Below are 21,167 nucleotides of genomic sequence, written 5' to 3' on the forward strand. Positions count from 1 at the left end.
CAGTTTAGTACTTTTTATGCAATGTAAGATTGTCTTGTGTAGTACTTTTTTTATTTTATGGTCTATTTATTGTCTCAAATGTTGAGGCTTTCATTATTTTTCTTCTTTCTGGTAACACACAAATACTAAAAGGTAGAAGAAATTATTTTTTTTTTTAAACCACAACTTTTTCTTTCTTCACTTCTGATCACTTTCTGCAAGTGGCCATCTCCTGCAATTGATGGAGATTTGGTAGTTAGAGATTTTTGAAGAGAAAATTCCAATTCATCAAAGCTGACACTTGCCAAAAACATTAATGGGAGAGGTTCCCCAGTTCTGGGGTAGGTTTGTTACTGTAACTGTCCCACAATATCCAGATAGAGGGGAACACAGACCAGCACCTCCCAGTTTTGTGCTTGAATCTGATTCAGAAGAGATGGAGAGATGGTCTCCCTGCTTGGAGACATGAGCTAAGAAATCAGTTCTGCCCCCTCCTCTTGTGATCTGCTACAGCCTGAGTGCGTTAAGGAAAGACTGTTTTTTTCTTGGCTGAGTGAGGTCTTGGTTCACACCTGCACAGGTGAATAGCTGTATTTATGTAAGTGATGGAGAAACAGAGAGGTTTGCTCACAGAAGTGTTCACCTCCAAATACAAAACCAGGAGGCACGTGTGACATGCACAGAACACAGGAGCTCACCCACAACTTTTCCCTGCACTCTCACGTTATTGAATACGACTGCCCCGCTACCAGCAGGCTTTCCTACATCAGCACTTCTTCACAGGCAGCATTCAAAATGCTCCTTTTGCATCACATCATCTTTTGTCATCATTACAGACATTCTCATGGGCTTGGAAATCCATCCCCTGCCCGCTTCTGTTTGTAATTTCAAAATGATTGTATCCGATGTAATGAGCAAGTGCCAGGCAGCACTGGGGAAGACTGGAGAAAGCTCAGCACAGTGAAAGACTTCAAATAAAAGGCTGTAACAGCGGATACTCCAAAACCAGAAGGATAATGAGGACGTCCATCCAACAGGCTCTCCGAACTTTCGCTGGATACGGGGCGCTGCACCTATTAGTCCTTCTTTCAATTGGAAACACGAAAGTGATAGAATGAAGGTGCTGTAGTGGTTTCTAAAATACGAGCACCTAAACTCGTTGGCCTGTCGACAGCCGTGGGTGAACGGTTTTCTTAGCGGGACGGGGTATTTTGAAGCGACCAGAGGAAGCAGGCAGGCTCCCCCCCCGCTCCGACCGGACTCCCCCGCGGCAGGAGGGCGACGGGAGTGGGAAGCGGGGCTCGGCGCCCGCCGCGGCAGAGAAGTGAGAGGCCGAGCCGGCCGAGCGGCTCCGATCCCTGGGCCGGGGAGGGCCGGGCGGCGGCGGCCACTGCCTCTCGCACACAGCCGAGCGGCAGCGGCGGCGGCGGCAGGGGCAGGTCGCGGCACACGCCGCTCCCCCGCGGGAGGGCGGCCGTGGAGCCGCTGCCATGGAGAAGCAGCCCGGCGGCGAGGACGACTGCGTGGATTCGGGAGCCGAGACGGGCGGGTGAGTGAGCGACTGGCCGGAAACGGGTGCGGGGCTTGTACCTTCCCCCCGGCCGGGCCGTGGCGGCGAGACGCTGAGTAGCTCCCCGCCGGGCCGCAGCGCTGCACTTGTTGCCAGCGGCCGCCGCCGAGCGGGTTCCGGCAGCGGCGGGGCCGGGGCTGGGGATCCCGAGCAGAGCCTCCCTCTGACATCCGTACTGCACTCCGGGGAGCTACCCTGCCGCCGGGCCGCCATGCTTGGGATCCCCCGGGGAGTTCACCTTCTCCTTCGGTTGCCTCCTTCCTAATAATTAATCTCAATCTCCCCTGTGTCAGCTAAAAGCCATTCCCCCTTGTCCTGTCACTGCATGCCTTTGTAAAAAGTCCCTCTTCAGCTTTCTTGTTATCCACCCGCAACACATGGGGAGGAAGATACTCCCCAGGAGTATCTTGGGCATGTTGTGCTGCCTGAGCGGTGGGGCCCAGTGCTGCGCTTTATGGGCTGTAGGCACATTGGTGAGGGCTGGGTGCCACACCATCGCTGTATCCCAGGATAACTTGTGTTTAGGGTAGTTTGGGAGCATACCCAGCGACCTATGCTGTCCTTGTGGCAGTGACACCTACACAGCATCAGGCAGAGGTGACTGCTTAGAAGGGCCATCAAAGAGCCACCTATGAAAGCAGGTTAGACTTGTGACAATGTGAAATTGGGCTGGTGTTGTCACGACACTCATCATACTGACCTCTGAAGTGCTGTGAACTTTGCTGGTAGTTAAGTATCATATTGGAGTCAAGGAGAATGACTTTTTGTCTCTGACTTTGTGACCCTGATGCCAGAGGTGCACTATGTTTGCTAGTTGGGTGACTTCTCCCAAGATCATGAAGCTGTAAGGATGATCCATGTGATCCCCCTTTCAGTTTGCACCTTCAGCCCATCTCTGTGAGGAGAGAGGGATGTGCTTTCCAGCCCATCATACATGCTGCTGTGCCGTCTTGTTGGGAAAAACAGCGATGCTCTTTCTCCTCCTCTGGCTCCAGAGGGACAAAAGGTTACCCACTCCTGTTAACACTGTCCTCTCCTAGGTCTTCGTTCTCCCCCTTCTTGTTTTCCTGGTTGTTTTTCTGCCAGCTCCTTGTCTGGTGTATCTCCTTCGGTCTTTAGCCCAACTGTTGCAAAACTGTAAAGCTTCCTTGCAAAGTGGTGTCAAGTGCACAGCACCAAAACTGAAGTAGCAATATTACAATTTTTTTTTAAAGGTGCAAGTGGAATATGGTGATCTTCATACATCCAGCTATTAATTCAAATTGATTTTTTTTTAGCTCTTCTGTGGTCTGAGAAGTTTTTTCCCATCACCTTGTACTAATGGTGAAAGTTTAAAAATATTTTATGTGATATGAGCTTAAAGGAAAAAATCCAGGCCTCCTTTCCAGATACTGAGACAACAGTTTTTTAGTCATCTTTGGGGAATATGGGTAAAAAGAAGACAAAATAACTGGTGAATTCATGGCTGGTTCAAAGCTCAAAAAATCCTTAATGGATCAAGTCACTCTTAATTTGCTGTGTTTATCTGAAGTAAAAAACCCCTGAGTTTCCATGGGAAGGGCACTTGGAAGGATTTGACCCAGCTGGTGACATTATCCTTTAGACCTCAGTGACCAGCATGACAGCTGCTTGTGCCTGATGGTGGTGAGGTGCTAAAGCTGATGATTTTATGAAGCATCCCTGTCCCGGGCTTGGCTGGGAAGCGTAGGTTAGAGGAAGAGTCTATCTGAGGAATTTGAACAATGACATATGGCAACTAATAACTGCAATGCTTTGCACCAAAGTTTATTTTGAAAAGCAATGGGTCTCTGCATTTCAATTATTGTTTTTAGCTCTGTTTAGCAGCTATTTTAGTCTGATAAACATGTTGCGTATGTCTCTTTCACAATGTTTATATTTCAGCTTTCTCACCAAACCAACTGTTTGCAACACTTGCTTTTCCCTCTTACCAGATCTGCTTTCTGCTTTGTCTCAGTCCCATCATAGCTATTATTAATTGAGCTGGATTTTTTTCTCTAATTACTCAATAGTAACAAAAAAAAAAAAAGGAAAAAAATAAAAATTAAAAACTATTTTGTAGTTCAGCCGTCATCGTCTTAAAGTACAAGGAGATACAACTGTCAGAGTAATTCAGTAACAGTTTTACATCAAGTGGTCCCTTTCTGTCACTCAGGGAACAATAGAGGATAGTGACTGTAGTAAATCCGGGTGCTGCAAGCCCTTGTCATCTTGATGATTGTATGTAATGATGTGTGAGCTCTTCTACAGAGCCTGTACGGCTGAAGCTGCTTATAGCAGCTAACCAATTGAATACATCAAGTACTCTACAGGGCATATGTTCCTTAAGGTTTTGCTGTGGCTTCCAGCTGCAAAAGCAGACAAAGCTCTGTGCTACAGGCAAGATCAGTTACAGTTTGAAGCCTTCATTTTCCTAATCTGTTGAAAAATATGTTCCTCTTACTGCATTTGCCTCAGTAAATAGGGTTGGCAATGAAGCTACTGAACAAAAATAGTGTATTTTGAACTCCTGAATACAATAAGAGTGGTTTGAGCTGGTATTGTCAATACCTAAATAAAGAGAGTAAAACATATAAGCCAGTTAGTGTATATTGGCTATTTATTAATGATACTTGAAAGAGTTTGACCATCCTTGGTTTGAGAGACATTGCCTGTACAAATTGTCTCTTCTTGAGAAATGTACTTTTGGGCTTTTTAGTATAAACACCTTATTTCATCTGCTATTGAAGTCTTTTAGCCCAGAAGTATTGGAGACAGAAAGCTTTCTTCTCTGGTAATAATTTTAGTAGTGGATTTGTACTATAAAACTTGATGGTTTAAGAAAAAGAAAATGGTCTTTCCTTGGTCTTCGATTAGGAAGTAAACAGAGGGTAAAACAAGTGGAAAAAAGAAGTTGTATGACAAGCATATACATTTAAAGAGCTGCAGACAAATTGTAAAAAAAAAAAAAAAAAAAAAAAAAAAGCCCTAGAAAAAATTGATATTATGTTACTTAAAATGAGTTGTAAAAATGTTAATTTTTAAATTTTCTTGATTTTACAAGCCGTGGAAATGCTGTTACTTCACTATCCTTACCCTGAATAGAAGAATAAAGTTTTGGGGGACTGAAATACCCAAAATAACAAACTAAGACCATTTTAGACATTGTTAGGCATGTAATTTTTAGGCAATGAGTCAGACTTTTGCTACCACTGACGTCAAGGGCAAAGCATCAGCTGAATTAATTGCATTCAGGACCAATATCCTGAGTGGGGCTTAGCAAATGTGGAAAACAGGTAGTTTCTTGGACCTAAAGTCTTAAATCTTTTATTCCTAAACTTCTATTTGGTCATGTTAGCTGAGTTCAGGGATTACTTCTGTGGGAATGATCTCTCCTATTTGTCAAGCGTATAGGCCTTGACTGAGCATAACACTTCACTGACCTGGCATTATGAAGGTTTCAATACATGTGAGTAGTTGAACAGTTTATTGGGGTGAGAGGTTGCTTTCTTGTCACATGTTTCTAGCTCAAAGTCTTAAGTGGAATCAGCACTTATGACTTTGTCAGCTGTATGGTAGTCCTTCAACATGGCATGTTAGTCTCTTGTCACATATCTATCTGTAAGAAATTCAGGAATACAAATCACTGCTGCTGAAACATATCTTAAGGCCTATTTTTACCTTGGGGTTTCTTTCTTTTTTTTCCCCTGAGACTTTCACTTCCTATATATCCATAATTCCAGATGTGTAAAGGTAGACAATTCGTAAAGGTAGACAAGCTATTTGTCGCAAGTTGGTAGTGAGGCACCATTTCTAACCAGATTTACTTGGTGAAGCCGTTTGGTTAAACTCAGGGCAGGCAGACCTGCTAGCACTGGGGCCAAGCACTGAAAGCAAGGTTGAAACAGACTTTGAATCACATTCTGGTAGCCAGGTGGTCTGTGCTGACATCTACGATGGCTGGGTCCCAGCAGGCAGTGAGGTTCACCTCAGCTAACTATAGCTGTGTGAAGGTTTGGTATAAATAAGTTTTATTATGTTGTTAGTTAAGAGCATGAGGACCTCGTGAGGGTGACTTATCCCCTAGCTTTGGATGGGTAAGTACATGCCACCTGAGTCCTGATGCATCCCTTTGGATGTGGAGAACACAGGCAGGTAGGTGTGCTCACTAAAGCACAGTGTGGTCGTGCCTGAGCAGATGCTTTTTGAAGGACAACCTTTCATCCTTATATGATGACGATGATGATGATGACAACGATGATGTCTCTCATTTTGGGGCCTTAAACAGCACTGTTGGTAAGAAGCTGCTGAGTGTGATAGAGCTGAGTGATGGGAATCCCTCATCTGACTTCATTGCTCTACTAGATATCCAAAGCCATTTTGAGACAAGCAGCTCTGAGTTATTCCATTGCAGTCATCTTCATTACACAAGTAGAAGCATGATGGAGACAACAGATTTGCGTTGGATTGATATAAGTGATGAAGACTGTAATCTGAACCACTGGAATTTGGTGAGAAGAAACCCAAGACAGAGCTACAAAACTAAATCTTCTGACTCAGGCATTGTACTGTAACTGCTATAAAATCCTCTCATGTGCCCCATGGAGGGCTTTTTGGAGGAGAGAAGGCAAAGAAGCTGTTAAATACAGCTCTTAATATGAAACAGTGAAATCTGAAACAACTTTAGGCAGAGAAGGCATGGGAAATACAAATCCAGCAGGTGCCATTCCATCAGTCCTAGGCAAGCGAAGGATGCAGACAGCAGAAGAGCTAGCAAACTTTCCATGATTTCATCTGGGAAGATTAAGGAGTCCTGGCAATGGAGACTTACATATTGTGGTGTAATATTTTGCTAAAATAACTGGAGAGATCTGTGTCTGTTTTATATGGTAGACTGCTTTGCGGAGGTGCTGCCTCGCTCAGAAACCTTAGTTACAGCCATGTCACTGTGTGAAACAGCATGATGAGCACATGGACAGAGTTGTCCATATTATTGAATGGTTAAAAAGGTTGATGGCATCAGTTTGGATGGGACCATCTAGCTATCTCCCATGTGATTCTTGGGTGTGTTTTACTGTGGGCCAGGCACTTGTTTTACCACATTATCACAGCTCAGGGACCACTCCCAGCAGACCACTGGGAATGTTTTGGAAGGCAAGAGGTTTTAATGGTACAGGTGCAGACTGTTTCATGGCAGTTGGCTTCAGTCCCAGACAGTTCTCTTGAGCGTGTTTGTTTATTACCATAGATGTCACTGCTGCAGCTATGTTAACATGATGCTGTGCCATAGTTGATTAGCGTGCCAAGATAACCCAAGCAGAGCGGGACACTGGTGTAGCTACCTTGCTTGTGTGATTCAGAGGTATGACACAGCCGTGCTTCTTTCTGAAAGAAACAGGTTTATTGTGGTTTCATATACACCATAACTCAGTAACTGCAAGTTGCACTAGCAGCTGCTTACTGGTATTCAGTGGGCTATTTCTCCTTCTTGGGTATTTTGAGGCTCTGTATTAGTAATCAACATTGAGTAGTGCATGCTGGTCTCAGAGGACTGCTCAGGATCTTTTGTGCTTCTGATGGTCTTACCGTCTCTGATAATACACAGTCCTGATTCTTCAACAGTACTAATGGGAATTGGGGTCCCACATTTATCTCAAGCTTCTACATTCCTATTTTAATGTCTCTTGGCATCTTCACAACTCCTCTTTGCTGGTGGGCTGATCATTGAGCACAAATTCTTTGCAGACTGATTTGTCTTTTGACTGAGCAGTGAGCCCTCCTTTTCAGTACCTCCCACTGCTTCAATACCCTTTTTGATTATTTTTTTTCTCATTATGTGCCTACAAAGGGAACAGGCCTCCATTTGTTCAGTTTCTGTCCTGAATACCTCTTTCCTTTTAACTCTAATGTAACATCTACTAGAGGAAACAGCTTGCTGCAAGACCAAGTATTCGGCCTGGAACCTCTGACTCCCAGTACGGCCCCAGTCTGCCACTATTAAGGCCCATGAGTACTATACTCTTGAGTTATCCTAATGGGAAAATCCTCTTCCAAGGGAACTGATAGAAGCCAATACTCAGGATGTTTAAAACCGGGATGGAAATAGTGGGAAGGAACAAAACTGCTTGATATCCAGAGAGTCTGTGTGACTCAGGACATGTTAGTTTTGGTACTTAATTTTTCTGATGCTTGATCTTTTCAAAAGGAATGTTTGTCACGTATACTGGCCTAAAAAGCATAAAAGGCTTACAGAAACTTCAGAATTTAATATTCTAAGTAACTGACTGTAAGGGGGAAAAGAATATTTTGTAAGCCACTTACCAGTGCATGATATGAATCTGAATGGTTTGTGCTAATGTTTTGAAAATATTAAGGATTTTTCTAACACTGTTATTTTTCTTCTTAAGGACTAGGTTCAAGACAAAGAAATTCTAAGAAAGAAAGGAGTTGGAGGGAGGAAAAAGGTGATTCAGGTTGGCCCTAAAAGCACATTGAGAGACTCATATTCATTCCATTTGGTTTCAGGCATGTAGCCGAGGGTCCTACATTAGGAATGCGTTTTCTGTAGACTTCAGCTCTAAACAACAGCTAGGGAGAGACACACTTCATACCTCTCTTTTTATTGACTACAGAGGGAGCTGAGGGAGGGTACAGTCCTCATTTTGGCATCTGAGGTTTACATGAGCCTTTGAGCTTAATTATCCCTTTTTTTTTTTTTTAATTCTGTATATATTAGTTATGCAACAAACATGAATTAAATATTACCTTGAACCATATTAGAATTACATGAAAACCCCAATACAATTCTCAAGCCTATTAAAATGTGTCTGTGCAATTAGTCTCCAAGCACACTGTTGTCTCCTCCTTTGTCACTCCCCATCTATTTATTTTTCCTCTTGTCTCATTTTTTATGTTCTGCCTGTACATAGACTGCCACTTCCTTGGTTCAGGACTCATTAATTCTCCATGTCCTATGTGCCTGCAGCACTTTGGGATAATAAAATAACAATGTGAAGTAATAGAAAGCTGCTTCTACTTGCAGTAAGCAAAAGGCAAAATGTTGTCTTGCTTCTATCTAAAATCCAAGCAGTGCAGATTCATATTGAATTAACCACCAACTGCTGAACGCAGATACACTGAAGGACAGCCCTGGGCTGTTTTCAAACAGAAGTGCAGAATAAATGAATCCTTTCTTGGGATGCTTGGAGGCAGCTGGATGTATATTGCTTGCCTCTGGGCTTCTGAACAGTGACATGTTACACAGTTTTCACACCCTTCCAAATATAGATGGTGCCAAATGATACTAATAGGACTTGCTGCTCAAATACTGTGCAGCATTATGGCCTGCACAGCATTACTTAGCCAGTCCCTGGGATCGCTTCCCCTTGGTCTCTGCTCAGAGCCAGGCCAGCACTGTGTACATGGCCCAGCAGCAGCAAGAAGGAGTTCTTCTCTGCTCACGTCGTTACTGCTTCTGCCTTTGCCAGCTACACAAGGGTCCTGGAGGAGGTGGATTGAGGAACAAGTTTTTGTTCATGGAGGAGGTGCTATGTAGCAGGTATATATGGAGTGACTGAGATGGGCTATTAATGACCTAATTCTGTGGTCCCTGCCATGTGTGACAAAGATGTTTCCTTTCTCCCTGGCATTATTGAAGTAGCTGGTAGTGCAGGATTTAGTAAAGAAGAGAGTGAAAGAGACCTGTAAGCCCCCATTGACAGCTTTCTCCCCAGCATTGCAGACGTTTCTCAAAAGCCACAATAGCCTCATGGTATTTGATGGTATTGGAGGATTTTTTTCCACAAGTATTGTGAAAAATTCAGATTGTGTGATCTTTCACTGCTCCGGCAGGATCAGCAATGGGGTAATTCCTCATGTTTTTTCTCACCTAAATCAGCAGTCTTTGCATCTGATCTGCAGAATACTGAGTGCTAAGCACACAGCTGCACACGGCTGTGAAGTATTTGGATGACTGTAATTGCTTTGTTTCTTCTGCAGAGATATGTCCATACTAAAATTGAAAGCAGCCACTATAGTTATGTGGGGTTGATGTCCATTATTCCCTTGGGTGCCTGAGAGCCTAAAGTATGAAGTTATCCTGAGAATATGCTTAGATACTATCTATTTCCAGACAAATATATTGGGAGTCAAGGCTCACATGTTTTTTAATTTAAAGCAATATTGCAAACTTGATGCAAATATGTATATACACCAAGCATTTAGGTTTGAATCCAAGAACTGTGTTTCCACTCCTCAGAGAGTTTGCATGTTATGTTTAGGGCACTGCAGGACATACATGCAGGACGTTAATTGTGGCAGACAGCTCTGGTGAGTGGGGTCCAGTTTAGCGACCCAGTGAGTGGGGGAGTGGAGTCTGTGTGACTATGATCTCCAAAACCACACACTCTGAACTCATAGGTAGGGCCTCAAAGTGGAAACGAATCGTTTTTTAAATATTCAGTGATGGCATATTTGTTTTACCTTAGTATTTCTGAATCTTTAGGACATAAACGGGCCATGTTTTAATCAGCTCAGAAAGGGGTCTTCGGGAGTTTGGGGTTATATGCAGGAGCAAGATTTTGTTGCACCAAATACTTAACTGCTCTGATTTTCTCATGGGTAATCCAGTATGCACTGAAGTAGAACCAATGGATGTATGGTTTTACGGAGAGATGTCTTGAAGATGAAAAGGGTTTCCTAAAACAAAAAGATTTGTCATCTAAATGTTTATAGTTTGGTGCTCATTTTGTGTCTTGCCTGCCAGTTGTGACCAAAGAAGAATAAAAATTCTTCTCTTCAAGTAGAGTTCTCTTAAGAAAAGAAAAAGTCTGCAAAGCAGCATTTAAAGGACATAAGATAAGAAAGACGAGGAGCAGGGTCAAAACCTAGTAGACTTCTTCTCCCAACCTGTGTCTGTACGAACCTATTTTTTCCTTATAAAGTGCATTCTGAGCTTCAATATTTATTCCTAAAGTTAGGTAGCGTAAATAGCCCTTAGACAAAACCCTAGCCACTTTACTTACGTAGGTGTTTTCAAAATTCATGTGAGATGCCAGTTTTTCTGAGCCATGTTCAAGACCTGTTCTGGTTTTTATCTTAGCACAAAAATAATGCTAAATGGGTGTTCAACTATTTTAATATGCCAAATGACTTAGATTTGGTACATTTTTCATGATCTCTTTTAGATTTAATATGGTCTAACTGAAATGTTTGTCTTGCAGGTCTGAGTACAGCCGTATGTCTTCTACCAGCAGTAAGTATAACTCTGATTTTTTTTAAATTGGATTCTCATATTTTCTTTTATTCTGGTTGCTAATTTTTATTAATATCAACCTAGTGTTATGATGGAGTTCACTTTGACACAGTAAAGCCCCCATTCCTTCTCTTCTTGGATCTGTGTCTAGAAACAATATAGAAAATTAAACTGATTTTAAACTGGATATTAATGACTAAAATATGAGCCTTGTATAAAGTCATAAATAATGGAGCTCACAAGAATGCAAGAAAAATGAGAAGAAAATCTGTAGACACTGTGTGGCCAGTGCGAATGGGTCCTCCGGCCAAATGAGTTTGCAGTGATGAATGTCACTAGTGCGGGAGGATGCAGGAATAATTGAATACTTATTGTAAGCTGATGCCAAGGAACGACTTGAGAGCAAAATACGTGAAGAATTCTTTGATTTCAAAGATTATAGATGCTCTAGTAAGCGTCACAGTCTTTCTAGGTGTTTATGAAAGCCAGCTGAATTTCAGGTTATCTGACTGATAAAAGATGAATCCTCGTGTCTGGAGTATCTTTTCTTTCTTTTTCAGCAATGCAATATCACAATTCTTTAAGGAACAAGGAGCACTTTTTCAGTGCTCTCTCTGCACACTCCAGCCATTTTCTTAGTTGTAGGACATACTGTATCCACAGCATTTTGAAATGTAATAATGCTTATTCAGGTACAGCTACTAGTATCTCTCTTCAAAGTGCAAGGTGATGCCTGTCTCCCTGATTCACACATAGACATGAGCTTTATTTATGCCAAACAAGCAGATCAAAAATTCACAGATGACAAATTGTGTTTTATAATCTGGATCTTTAACCACCATGAAAATCAGCAGGGAAGAAAGCTGCCAGTTTTTTCTCATTCACACATTCTGGCTGAAGTGTGGAGAGGGTTATTTTCCATCTTCCATGGTCTTCAGCAGAGGGCTTTTATTGATTTCAACAAGAGCTGGATCAGACAGTGTTCATAATGTCTGGCTCCTGAGCTGATGTGACTAGCAGGGAGCTCTCTGTCTTTCCTCCATCTGCTCAGTATGTGTGTGTCTGAGAAAGAGAGAATTTTGTGCATTTTTTTCCTAAATTCTGCTGTTTAAATAGAATTCTAGATTCCTGCTGCCAGACATAGTTATTTTAATGATTGAGAGGCAATTGTGATAGTAAAAGCATATTGGATTTGACTGGTTACACCAGATGTGTGCCCCGCCACCCCTATAGCTCACAGTTTTGGTTGATGGCTTCGGGAATACACTGCCAGCTTCCTCCTCTTTCTGGGTGGTGACTTAGAGTTATTTGCCTAGTAGAAGTGCTTATTTAGTAGATAAGTACAGAAGACAAGGTGTAAATAAAGTATTTCTCATCTAAAGCTTTGTTTTTAATCCCTTACCAACCTGGCATGACTGCTGCACATTTTACAAATTAAGATGACATTTAAAGGTAACATAAATTGCAGTTGTAAGTCTTTGTTTTTATTAAACAAGCTGTTGGTAAGGATGATTTTTGGTTGTGTGGCAGCTACAGTGTGTCATGTTAACTGTGGTCACCTCAGTGTCTTGATGGCCATGGCTGTCCAGAATATGTGGGAATTACAGTTGAATTTCAACACAGTAATTTATCAGTACAAGGAGGTATTATCATTCCAGCAAAGACACAAAAGTTCAAGAGATGGGACAGTCCCCTTTCTCTTTTCTGCTTCCAAGGCAAATTATATTGATACAGCTTCACAAGTAGCAGTGTTTAATTTATCCTTTTGTGGGCTTTGTGTGGTAGGTCTGGTCAGACAGTGCAGGAATAACAGAAACAGCTACATAAAAGTATTTCAGTAAAATAGAAATGCTTTCATGTTGGAGGCTGGCAGTCAGGGGGTGCATAATTCATTTGAAGAAAAAAGTATTGTGGAAGAGATACTAGGAAAAAAGGTGATTTGGCCATTTTAATTTCTTTGGGGAAAAGATGTGGTAAGTGGTATCATTCATAGTAGAAAAAGCAGCCTAATCAATGATACTGTTAGGCACTAACATAATACAAAGTAAGCTGTTGTGAATTAAAAAGCAAGGAATCTCCATTACCTACAGCTGCTTCAGTGGAAGCTCCTGTTCTAATGAAGTGGAGTTTATCTGAACCAGAAGGATTACAGGCTAATTTGGGTTTACAGGAGTCTTATTGGTGGTACCAGTGGAGCTCCAATTTCAGTGTTTAATAAATGAATAATCTTCTAAATTTCTGGATGAACTCCACTGGACAACAGTTTTCCACTGACATGTCAAGAAAAGGATAAGAAAGATTTAGCAGGTGAATTAACTACAGCTGCCTCTACCACTTGCTGTGATGACAGCAGCTGAACAAACTGCAGGACTTTGCACCAATGCAAAAGCATACAGGAACCCTAGACCCCTTCCAAGTCAGAAGTAGAATCTCATCGGCTGCTAGATGGCAATGGAAGGATCATTCTGTTATATGTGTTATTTCTAGTACTTTTTTTCCCCTATGCATATGGCAGCAGTTATCATGGGCAACGTAGCACTTCAGCAGTTCAAAGCCCTGCCTAGTGAGTTGGTTGGACCTTGGGTCTTATTCAGCAACCCAGTCCTTTTCTTTGTCCTTGTGTTCCAGCTTTGGGTAACCCAAAAATGCTTTTTACTGGCAGCATCCATCTAACATTTGTGGTTTTGTGCAGAGAGTACTTTGGGAAAGAGTACCCAAGTTTGCAGAGTGTGTTTATTTCTGCAAGAAAATGCAGCAGTTATTTGCTGTGCGGGCTCTGGCTGTTGTCACGGTGACTGTGTGCCACTTTGTTCTTACTAAGCAGAGTAAATAGGCCACGCAAACCTGTCTGCTGGATGCTGAGTTCTGAGTTATTACAGCTTTGAAAGGTTCAGCAGTGTGATTTGAAGAAAGAGAAGTGCTAAATTCATTTTGACATTGTTTTCCCTGAATTGTGGTGTGTAGAGCCACTTTTCCCTTTGTTCTCTAGCAGGAGGTATCGTTTGTTTTATTAAGATACTTTGCTCAATGGTGTGCTCTTCATTAATCTAGGAAATGTATCAAGCTTCTTTTTGCTCATATTTTCAATTACCTTTTCCATTATGGTTTTCAATTACCATCAAGGACCCCTAATCCTATATGAGAGGGAATTGTGCTAGGCACTTTATGCACAGAGAAGAGACCTTTACCCAAAGTACATAATACCAAAATATAAAGACTGTAGGTGGCATACGGATACAGACCCTTAAAATCACAAAGAAATAATTAATTAGTATTGGTCAGCACAATAAGCAACAGTGTCTGCACATCAACATTTTAATTATCTTCAAATTGCTTTGAGATGTGTTTCAGGGATGATTTTCGACAAGGGAGGAGGAGTTTTGGTGGGGGCTGCTTATTTCTTCCTTTGCATAATCCTTCCTTTCCTATAATAATAAAGAGCATTTATGATAATGGCTCTTCAGAAAGACCCAAACCAGAAGCTGGCATTTTGAAGCGAGACTTTTGTGATTTGTAACGTTTGAAATATCGCATATCTGGTCAGCTCTGGAGCCAGTTTAACGAGGTCGTCTTAGAAATAATTGTGGAAGCGAGTGATTTATTTTTGTCCCCTGACATTTTTCAGCTAGGTAATCAGTAGGGAGCTGCCTGGATACACATTTGTACTGTTCCAGCTAAGTCATTAAATGAAACATAAAACTGTCACTATGGGATAAGATGCAAGTTTGTGGCAGATTTTAGAGCACTTGAGATGGTAAAAACCCTGTAGCACGCAGTGGTTCATGATGTGCTTCTCAGTGAGGTAAAGGGCTTGTCACTCACCTGCTCTGTAGTTGGAAAGCTGGTAATTTGCCTTGCCCTGCTTCCCTGCCTTTCATTTACCAGCTGGGAAATGATTCGGTCCTTCAGGGATGTTTTTAGATTGTTCATATTCTTCCATGATAAACGCAAGAGCTGGGATATTAAAATTTTATGTCTGTGTTGTGCATACTTCCTAACCCATGGAGTTTCACCCACTTTCTGGTTCTAAAAATTAAGCGCAAGACAGTTTCTTTTAGCAGATTTACAAATATGTGGGTTTCTGAGCATGTTTCCTTTCAATATTTTTTTTTCTGTTTGGTGTTCTATTCCTATGCTAGTATAACTTCCAATCTTTGTTTTGGGATTCGGTCAGCGTTTTGTCAGTGTCATCTGCATCAGCTCCCTGGGCTGGTTTTGGGCTCTATTTTCTCTACAAGTGGAAAGAGTCCTTATATGCAAAACTTGCAGTCTTTATGGAGGGCTGGTAAGGGTAAGGCTTTTCTTATTCTTGATTCCAGAGGCAGGGTGAGGTGCTAAAGCTGTATCTTACCTTCATGCACCAGCTGTGTATTGAAATAGGCTGCCCTAATGGCACTTTAGAAGGATGTTATTTCCTGAGTGGTGTCTGCTCTTTGTGCTGGATCTGGCCATGGGGAATGGGAAATAACCAGCGCCACAATACTTACTATTTATGAAAAGCCCCTTGAAACCTAGTGTTTGTGTATGTACCTGAACAAGTCAAAGACGACCTTTTCCTTTCAGACTTACTCCTTGTCTTTTTTATGGCACGTAGTCAAGTGACAATATTCAAATGAGATAAAAATGGTTGCCCAAAAGATAGCGCTGTCCTGAATTTGGGGCAAACATGTGTTTTCTTGAAGCTGCATTACCTTCTTCTCCTGATTCAGTACTGTAATTATCTGCCCTCATTTTAAATAACCGTGTTTACTCTGAAGCCAGCTGTGGTGTTAGGGCCTCATTAGAAGTAGAAATTGCATATTTGTGGACCTGAGGACCCATCAAAAGCTACGCAGGTGCCAGTGTAGTCCATCAGGTAGGTTGCAAGGGGTGAGTGTTAGGCCACCTGTCCCATCCATGCTTGGAGCTTGCCAAGGCACTGTTACATGACAGTTTTCACACCACTTCCATACCATGTGCATGTAACAATATGCTGCCTCTCTCTTTTGCTCTTTCTGGTTTGGCTCTTTTACTCTCCCCCTCCCAACCCCAGCATCTGCTTCTTGATGTTACCTGGCAAAAATCTTCCTCTTCCCTCTCTGTTTGAGTTATTAGATTGCAAGTATTGTTGGCAGGAAATGTGAAGGGGAAAATGTGCCCTTGAATAAAAGAGACTATAGAGCTAGCCTGAGCACTAGGTCCTTTATAGAGGAGACCAAAGTCAGTGTCTCCAGAACTTCTCCCATTTCTAATTCTTGAGAATTTTTGTTACCAAACATTCCAGAGACCGAGGGATCACCTCTGTCAAAATGGGCACTAATGAAGCTTTTCACAAAAAGAGGTAGCCTTCCTGGTTGCAGAGATAGTGGGAGCTACAGGAATGTAAAGATCTACAGTATTATGCAGATGTATAGGTGCCTTGTAACAATAGTATGTGGAGAAATGACTTCCAGTTACTTGTGTATTGTTTAAAAATCTGGCTGCCTTCAGTTAACTGGTAAAGGTGATGAAAAATAACCACGAGCAGGAAGGGGGCTCGGTTTGATTTGGGTTTTTAAAAATCTGTCACAAAGCTACAATTTCATAATGTAGTTGCCTACTGTAAGTTAGATTACTTCAAATCAGTTCTGACCCAGGCACTGCTGTCTGGGTATCTTCTGTTTCTCCAAACAACGTAATTTAATAAGTGTAAAGATATAATTATTTTACTGCAATGCAAAGATATGTTGTGGTATATTGTTTATGTCTAAAGGGAACTGAGATGCTTTTACAATGGCTGGCAAGAAGCTGTATTAAAAACAATTGTAAAAACAATTTAAAGTGGGCTTGCCAGCATCATGCTGCATTTCCAGAAGGTGTTATTATAAAAGGAAGACTTATTAAAGTATGAGGAAAAATGAAAGAGGAAATTGAACCTAAACGATGTAGAGCTCTCAGCCTGCAGCATCTGTCAATATTGCAAATTCAGGTGGTTTGTATAGCAGTGAAATCTGAAGTGTCAGCTTCTGTGGAAAATACAGTCAGCATATTCTGCATATCTTGCTTGGCCAGTGTTATACTGCTAGAGGTAAAGAGCAATGCTGTTTCGCACTGAAGCTGTGTGAAGCAGGAAAATGCCATTGCTACATGCCACCTAGAAGTTGTTGGATGTGCAAAACATGTTTATGTAGCTGCTTATCATCAAATTCCACCACAATGAAGGAGCAAACACTTGTGTAAAGCATAGAAAAGTGTAATACTGAACCACAGAAAGTTGGGGTTGGAAGGCACCTCTGGAGATTGTCTAATCCAAGCCCCTTGCTGAAAGCAGGGGCAGTGAGGTTGCTCAGGGCAATGTCCCGTTGTGTTTTGGATATCCCCATAGCCTGTCTGGGCAACCTCTTCCAGTGAGTGACCACCACAATGAAAAGCTGTTTTCTTATGTTTAAACAGAATTTCCTGTATCTTATTTTGAATCTTCCAGAGCAAAATCAGCAGGCCCTGTTGCTCTCCAGTCTCTAATTCCCCCCCTCAGCTGCATAATTTTTAATCAACTTCTTCCTGGTTTGCTGGTATTTAATCACACAGTACCATTCCCCCTCCCAGCCCCACCAACATCCCAGTCTCATCCACATGCATCCACACATGACGCATCCTGATTTTTAAGAGCTGTAAATGGACCCCTGGCTATGTCAGGAATGGTATGGAGTTATCACTGCTGCTAAGCACCTTTGCCTGGAAAACATGCTGGAGCTGTTGGTGTTGAGTTAACCTTGTTATTTTCACTTTTACCCTTTAAGAAGCTGAGGTTAGGATGCTGTTTTAGTAGGGACATAGCATGTTGAGGTTGGTCTTACTGCACATGGTTATTTAGAAGCATAAGGAGTAGAGACAAAACATGCCCTTAAAGACATGACTAACGAAGGCCAGTGGCTGGAGAGAGAAGATAAAAAATGAAGCACAGTCATGTGTAAGGATGTGCACAGATGAATGTATAACTGTGTTTGTTTGAAATAAAATCTAGATTTGATTTTTGTATGCCAAGTGTGTGGCATTAACCGCAAGCATGCTCTTCCCTTGTAAAGACTGAAGTTCCTGTTTAAATGTACCCATGTATCTCTGTTCTTCTTTAAAATCAGAGTTTCACTCTTTGGGATCACACCAAACCATGTATCCCAGGGTTAAATTACTTCCTACTGGCTTAGTGCTGGCTTTGGATTTTTGTGTCAAGGGGATAAAAGTGTACCCTAAACAGTTAGTGGACCAGAGCTATCAAAACTCTGGTTTTGTTGTTCTGTATTTCATTTTCTGACCACATCCAGTCAGGTTTTTATGCTGTCATATAGATACAGTGAACATAAACTAGACTAGTTATTAAAAAATAATAATAATTCCTGTAGGAATGACAATCTGAATGTTTTTTTCTAGCTCATTTTTTAAGCATGCATAGTCATAATCAAAACCACGTAAGCAAATATTTCTTTTCTCCTCAAGCGTGATCCAGAGCATAGGAAATCTTTGATAGACACTGAGCTATCGAGTGCCACACAATTCTAGTAAAAATTTACAAGAAAGATTATAGAGAAAGTCGCATTGAATTAGGTGATGTGGGTTGAATTTGCCTCTGTGGAAGTGTTACATCTGCTGTCCCAGAAAACCACATGGAGCTAGGCAGCTATTTAGTGGGTCTTTTACCTTAAGCAAAGGGTTGCAGGAGAGATTGCATTCCAAGTTCAGCTGGTACGGTGATGAGAATAATTTGGAAATTGTTGAGACATCTGTCTGAATAGTTAAAGCCCAAAGAAGGAAGCTAAAGAAATAAATCTGTCCCATGGCAACTCCTGACTCAGAGGCACTTGTTGTGGCAGAACAGGAAAAGCCATCTGACTCAGTGAGTCAAGTGACAGAACACTTGTGAAGGCTGAAGCTGTTAAGGCAGTTTCTACTAAATAAGTGCTGTTTTGAGAATGCCAACAATTAATTTTCTCACTTTATGGCTGCAGTACCTTATCAAGGTGTATTTTCTTTAATTTGAATTTTTAAAAATGCATAAATAAAATTCATTTATGCAAGCTCAGTGGGGAACTGGGACATTTGGTAATCGGTGCTTGCCACATTTTGAGCAGTAGATGTCCACTGCCTGCTTCATTTTTGTTGGTACCACGCATTTGCTGATTAATAGTTTAGGGCAAAAATCTTGTATTTGTAATGTCTGAAAGGTTCATGAAATAATTACCAGGTGACTCCTGGCTGCCACCGTATGGGACGAGGATGAAGCACCAACAACAAAGCATGTTTTCTATTGCTGCTTTTTTTTTCCACCAGCTGGTATGGAGTAGGTCTTTTGAACCACATTCTGCTGTTGGCTGAAAGGATTATGAGATTCAAAATACTTTTCCAGTTCTGTAGAGTCCAAATAGTTCCTCAGCTGTGATGCTAATATTGTTGATTGATTGCCTACAGAGAAACAAACATGGCAATGCTTGGCCATGCCTCAGGGTTTGATCCCGTATTTTATTTAAATGCGTCTTGAGTGTAGATGCTTTATTGTGACTTCTGCCTTCTCTCTGGCTGGGTTTCCATGTCACCTCTTTGTGATACCAGGAAGGTTTGTACAAAAAGTACAAACTGATTAAAATAAGAGATCTCCCTGAAAACTAATATTTGTAGCCAAATCAATTCTCTGACTGCTACCAGAAGGCACAATCCTGATTACTCCTTGTCTGAGAGCTTCTTTTCAGTCTACTCAGAAAGCTGCTTCAACTTGCATCTAGATCTGACACATGGTAAGAACTGGAAACGCTTAGCTGGGAATAGTAAGGGGAAGAGTGCCAGCAGTGAAGTCTTAAATTGTCTTAAGCCCATCATAAAATCACACTCTCAGTTAACTAGAGTACATTGTGTGAGGTATGGAGCTCATTGCTGGACCACATTTGTAAGCTGCTCAAGTGTACAGTGCTTCTTGGGTATTTTTAAGGCAATGTTCTTTCTGCCCTTTCATAAAAACCATATTTTTGAGAATCTCAGCTTTACATAGCAGTCAGATTTTAAGAAAATACAGTGCCTGCAATCAAAGGACTTTGCACAGCATGGTGTTGGATGCAGTTTGAATCCTGACATGTATGGTACAGCTTTTGATTTACTGGTGATTGATGATGGGAGTTTTACTGAATTACTACGCATTACAACTCTGTACAGAGTCTGATACTAATACCGAAGATCAGTGTCTGGGTTCTTGCCAAGTACAGTGATCCATATCTTTCTTTAGGAAAATGTTGATTGGGGAAGACATGCATCTCTGCAAAGCTTTATCCACATTATACAAACAGTATGAAATAACAATAAAACAAATTAACATAATAGTTGATCATTAATAATTAATGCACCTTCCCTGTATTTCTCCACTGGACTGAATTTAGCAACAATGTAGGCTGTTAATCAAGTCCTGTACCTTACGCTAATGGCCCAGGCCCATTTGTGCCAGTAGCATCACCAAAATCACTGTGGCAAATCCTGTGAGAAGCAGGTCATGATTGTGCTTCAGTTCTCTACTCAAGGGGTTCTTATCATTGTTTCTTCTTGTGTGTTTCTGAAATACATAGAATGGCAATTGCCAGCTCTTTTGCATGAATAAGCAGTATTTTTAGGGTATCAAAAAATTTTTCCTTGCTGTTTCTCTTATGGGTATTTGGTCTCCTGTGAGAATTATTCTCTGTGTGATATTTGAGACCCTAGATTGGCAAAGAGAGATAGATTGTGACTTTTGAGTAAAGGTAGTTTGAAGATGCCAAATCGTGTGAATCTGTTCTGTGTCATGGACAGATGTACAGACTGAGACATCAAGACAGCTCTCGAATTGTGGTGAACTGTAAGGAAGGGAAGAGGGGAAATGAGAATAATTGACATTCGGTAGAATATCCCTGAAGGTGTAGGAGTACACCAACACTTTGCTTTTCTGCAAGTTAGTAGCTAAATCTGTAATTGAAGAGAGTATTGAAGTAAGACTTCATTGCTTTCAAGAGTATGAATAGATTATTAAAAAAAAAAACCCTGAAATTCTGATAATTTCTCACACTGCTATTGCCAATGTAACATATGGTGTCAGCAGCATATTTTGAGGGAGGAGAACATCAGGTTGCAAGAGCACCATGCAACAAGAATAAAGAGCTCATAGAGAAGACTGCAGCATTGGCAGAAAAATCCTTATCCGAGTAGCGTGTTTGTGACGAATTGCCAAGCCATTTGCTGGCTTGTAACCAAGGTGTGAAAGCACCCACTGAGAGTTCCTACAGTTTGTCTGTGTGAAGATCCCATACACAGAGTTCTCAGAGTTGGGCTCTTTCTTTACCGGGTGTTTAACACACAGTAAAGCACAGCCTCTTCTTTGATATGCCTACAGGCTCCGTAAAG

General features: G+C 41.5%; 1 protein-coding gene across 1 annotated transcript in view; it reads left to right on the top strand.

The window, feature by feature from the left end:
- Positions 1-878: 878 nt before the first annotated feature.
- The window catches only part of FAM124A (family with sequence similarity 124 member A), a 41,550-nt gene continuing 21,261 nt past the window's right edge, over positions 879-21,167 (top strand). Inside the window, exons 1-2 of the mRNA XM_030477497.2 lie at positions 879-1,528; positions 10,768-10,799. Coding sequence (XP_030333357.1) covers positions 1,470-1,528; positions 10,768-10,799 — 91 coding nt within the window. The 5' untranslated portion in view covers positions 879-1,469. The remainder of the gene's footprint in view (positions 1,529-10,767; positions 10,800-21,167) is intronic.

Source organism: Strigops habroptila, chromosome 2 (assembly GCF_004027225.2).
Source record: "Strigops habroptila isolate Jane chromosome 2, bStrHab1.2.pri, whole genome shotgun sequence".
Taxonomy (NCBI): domain Eukaryota; kingdom Metazoa; phylum Chordata; class Aves; order Psittaciformes; family Psittacidae; genus Strigops; species Strigops habroptila.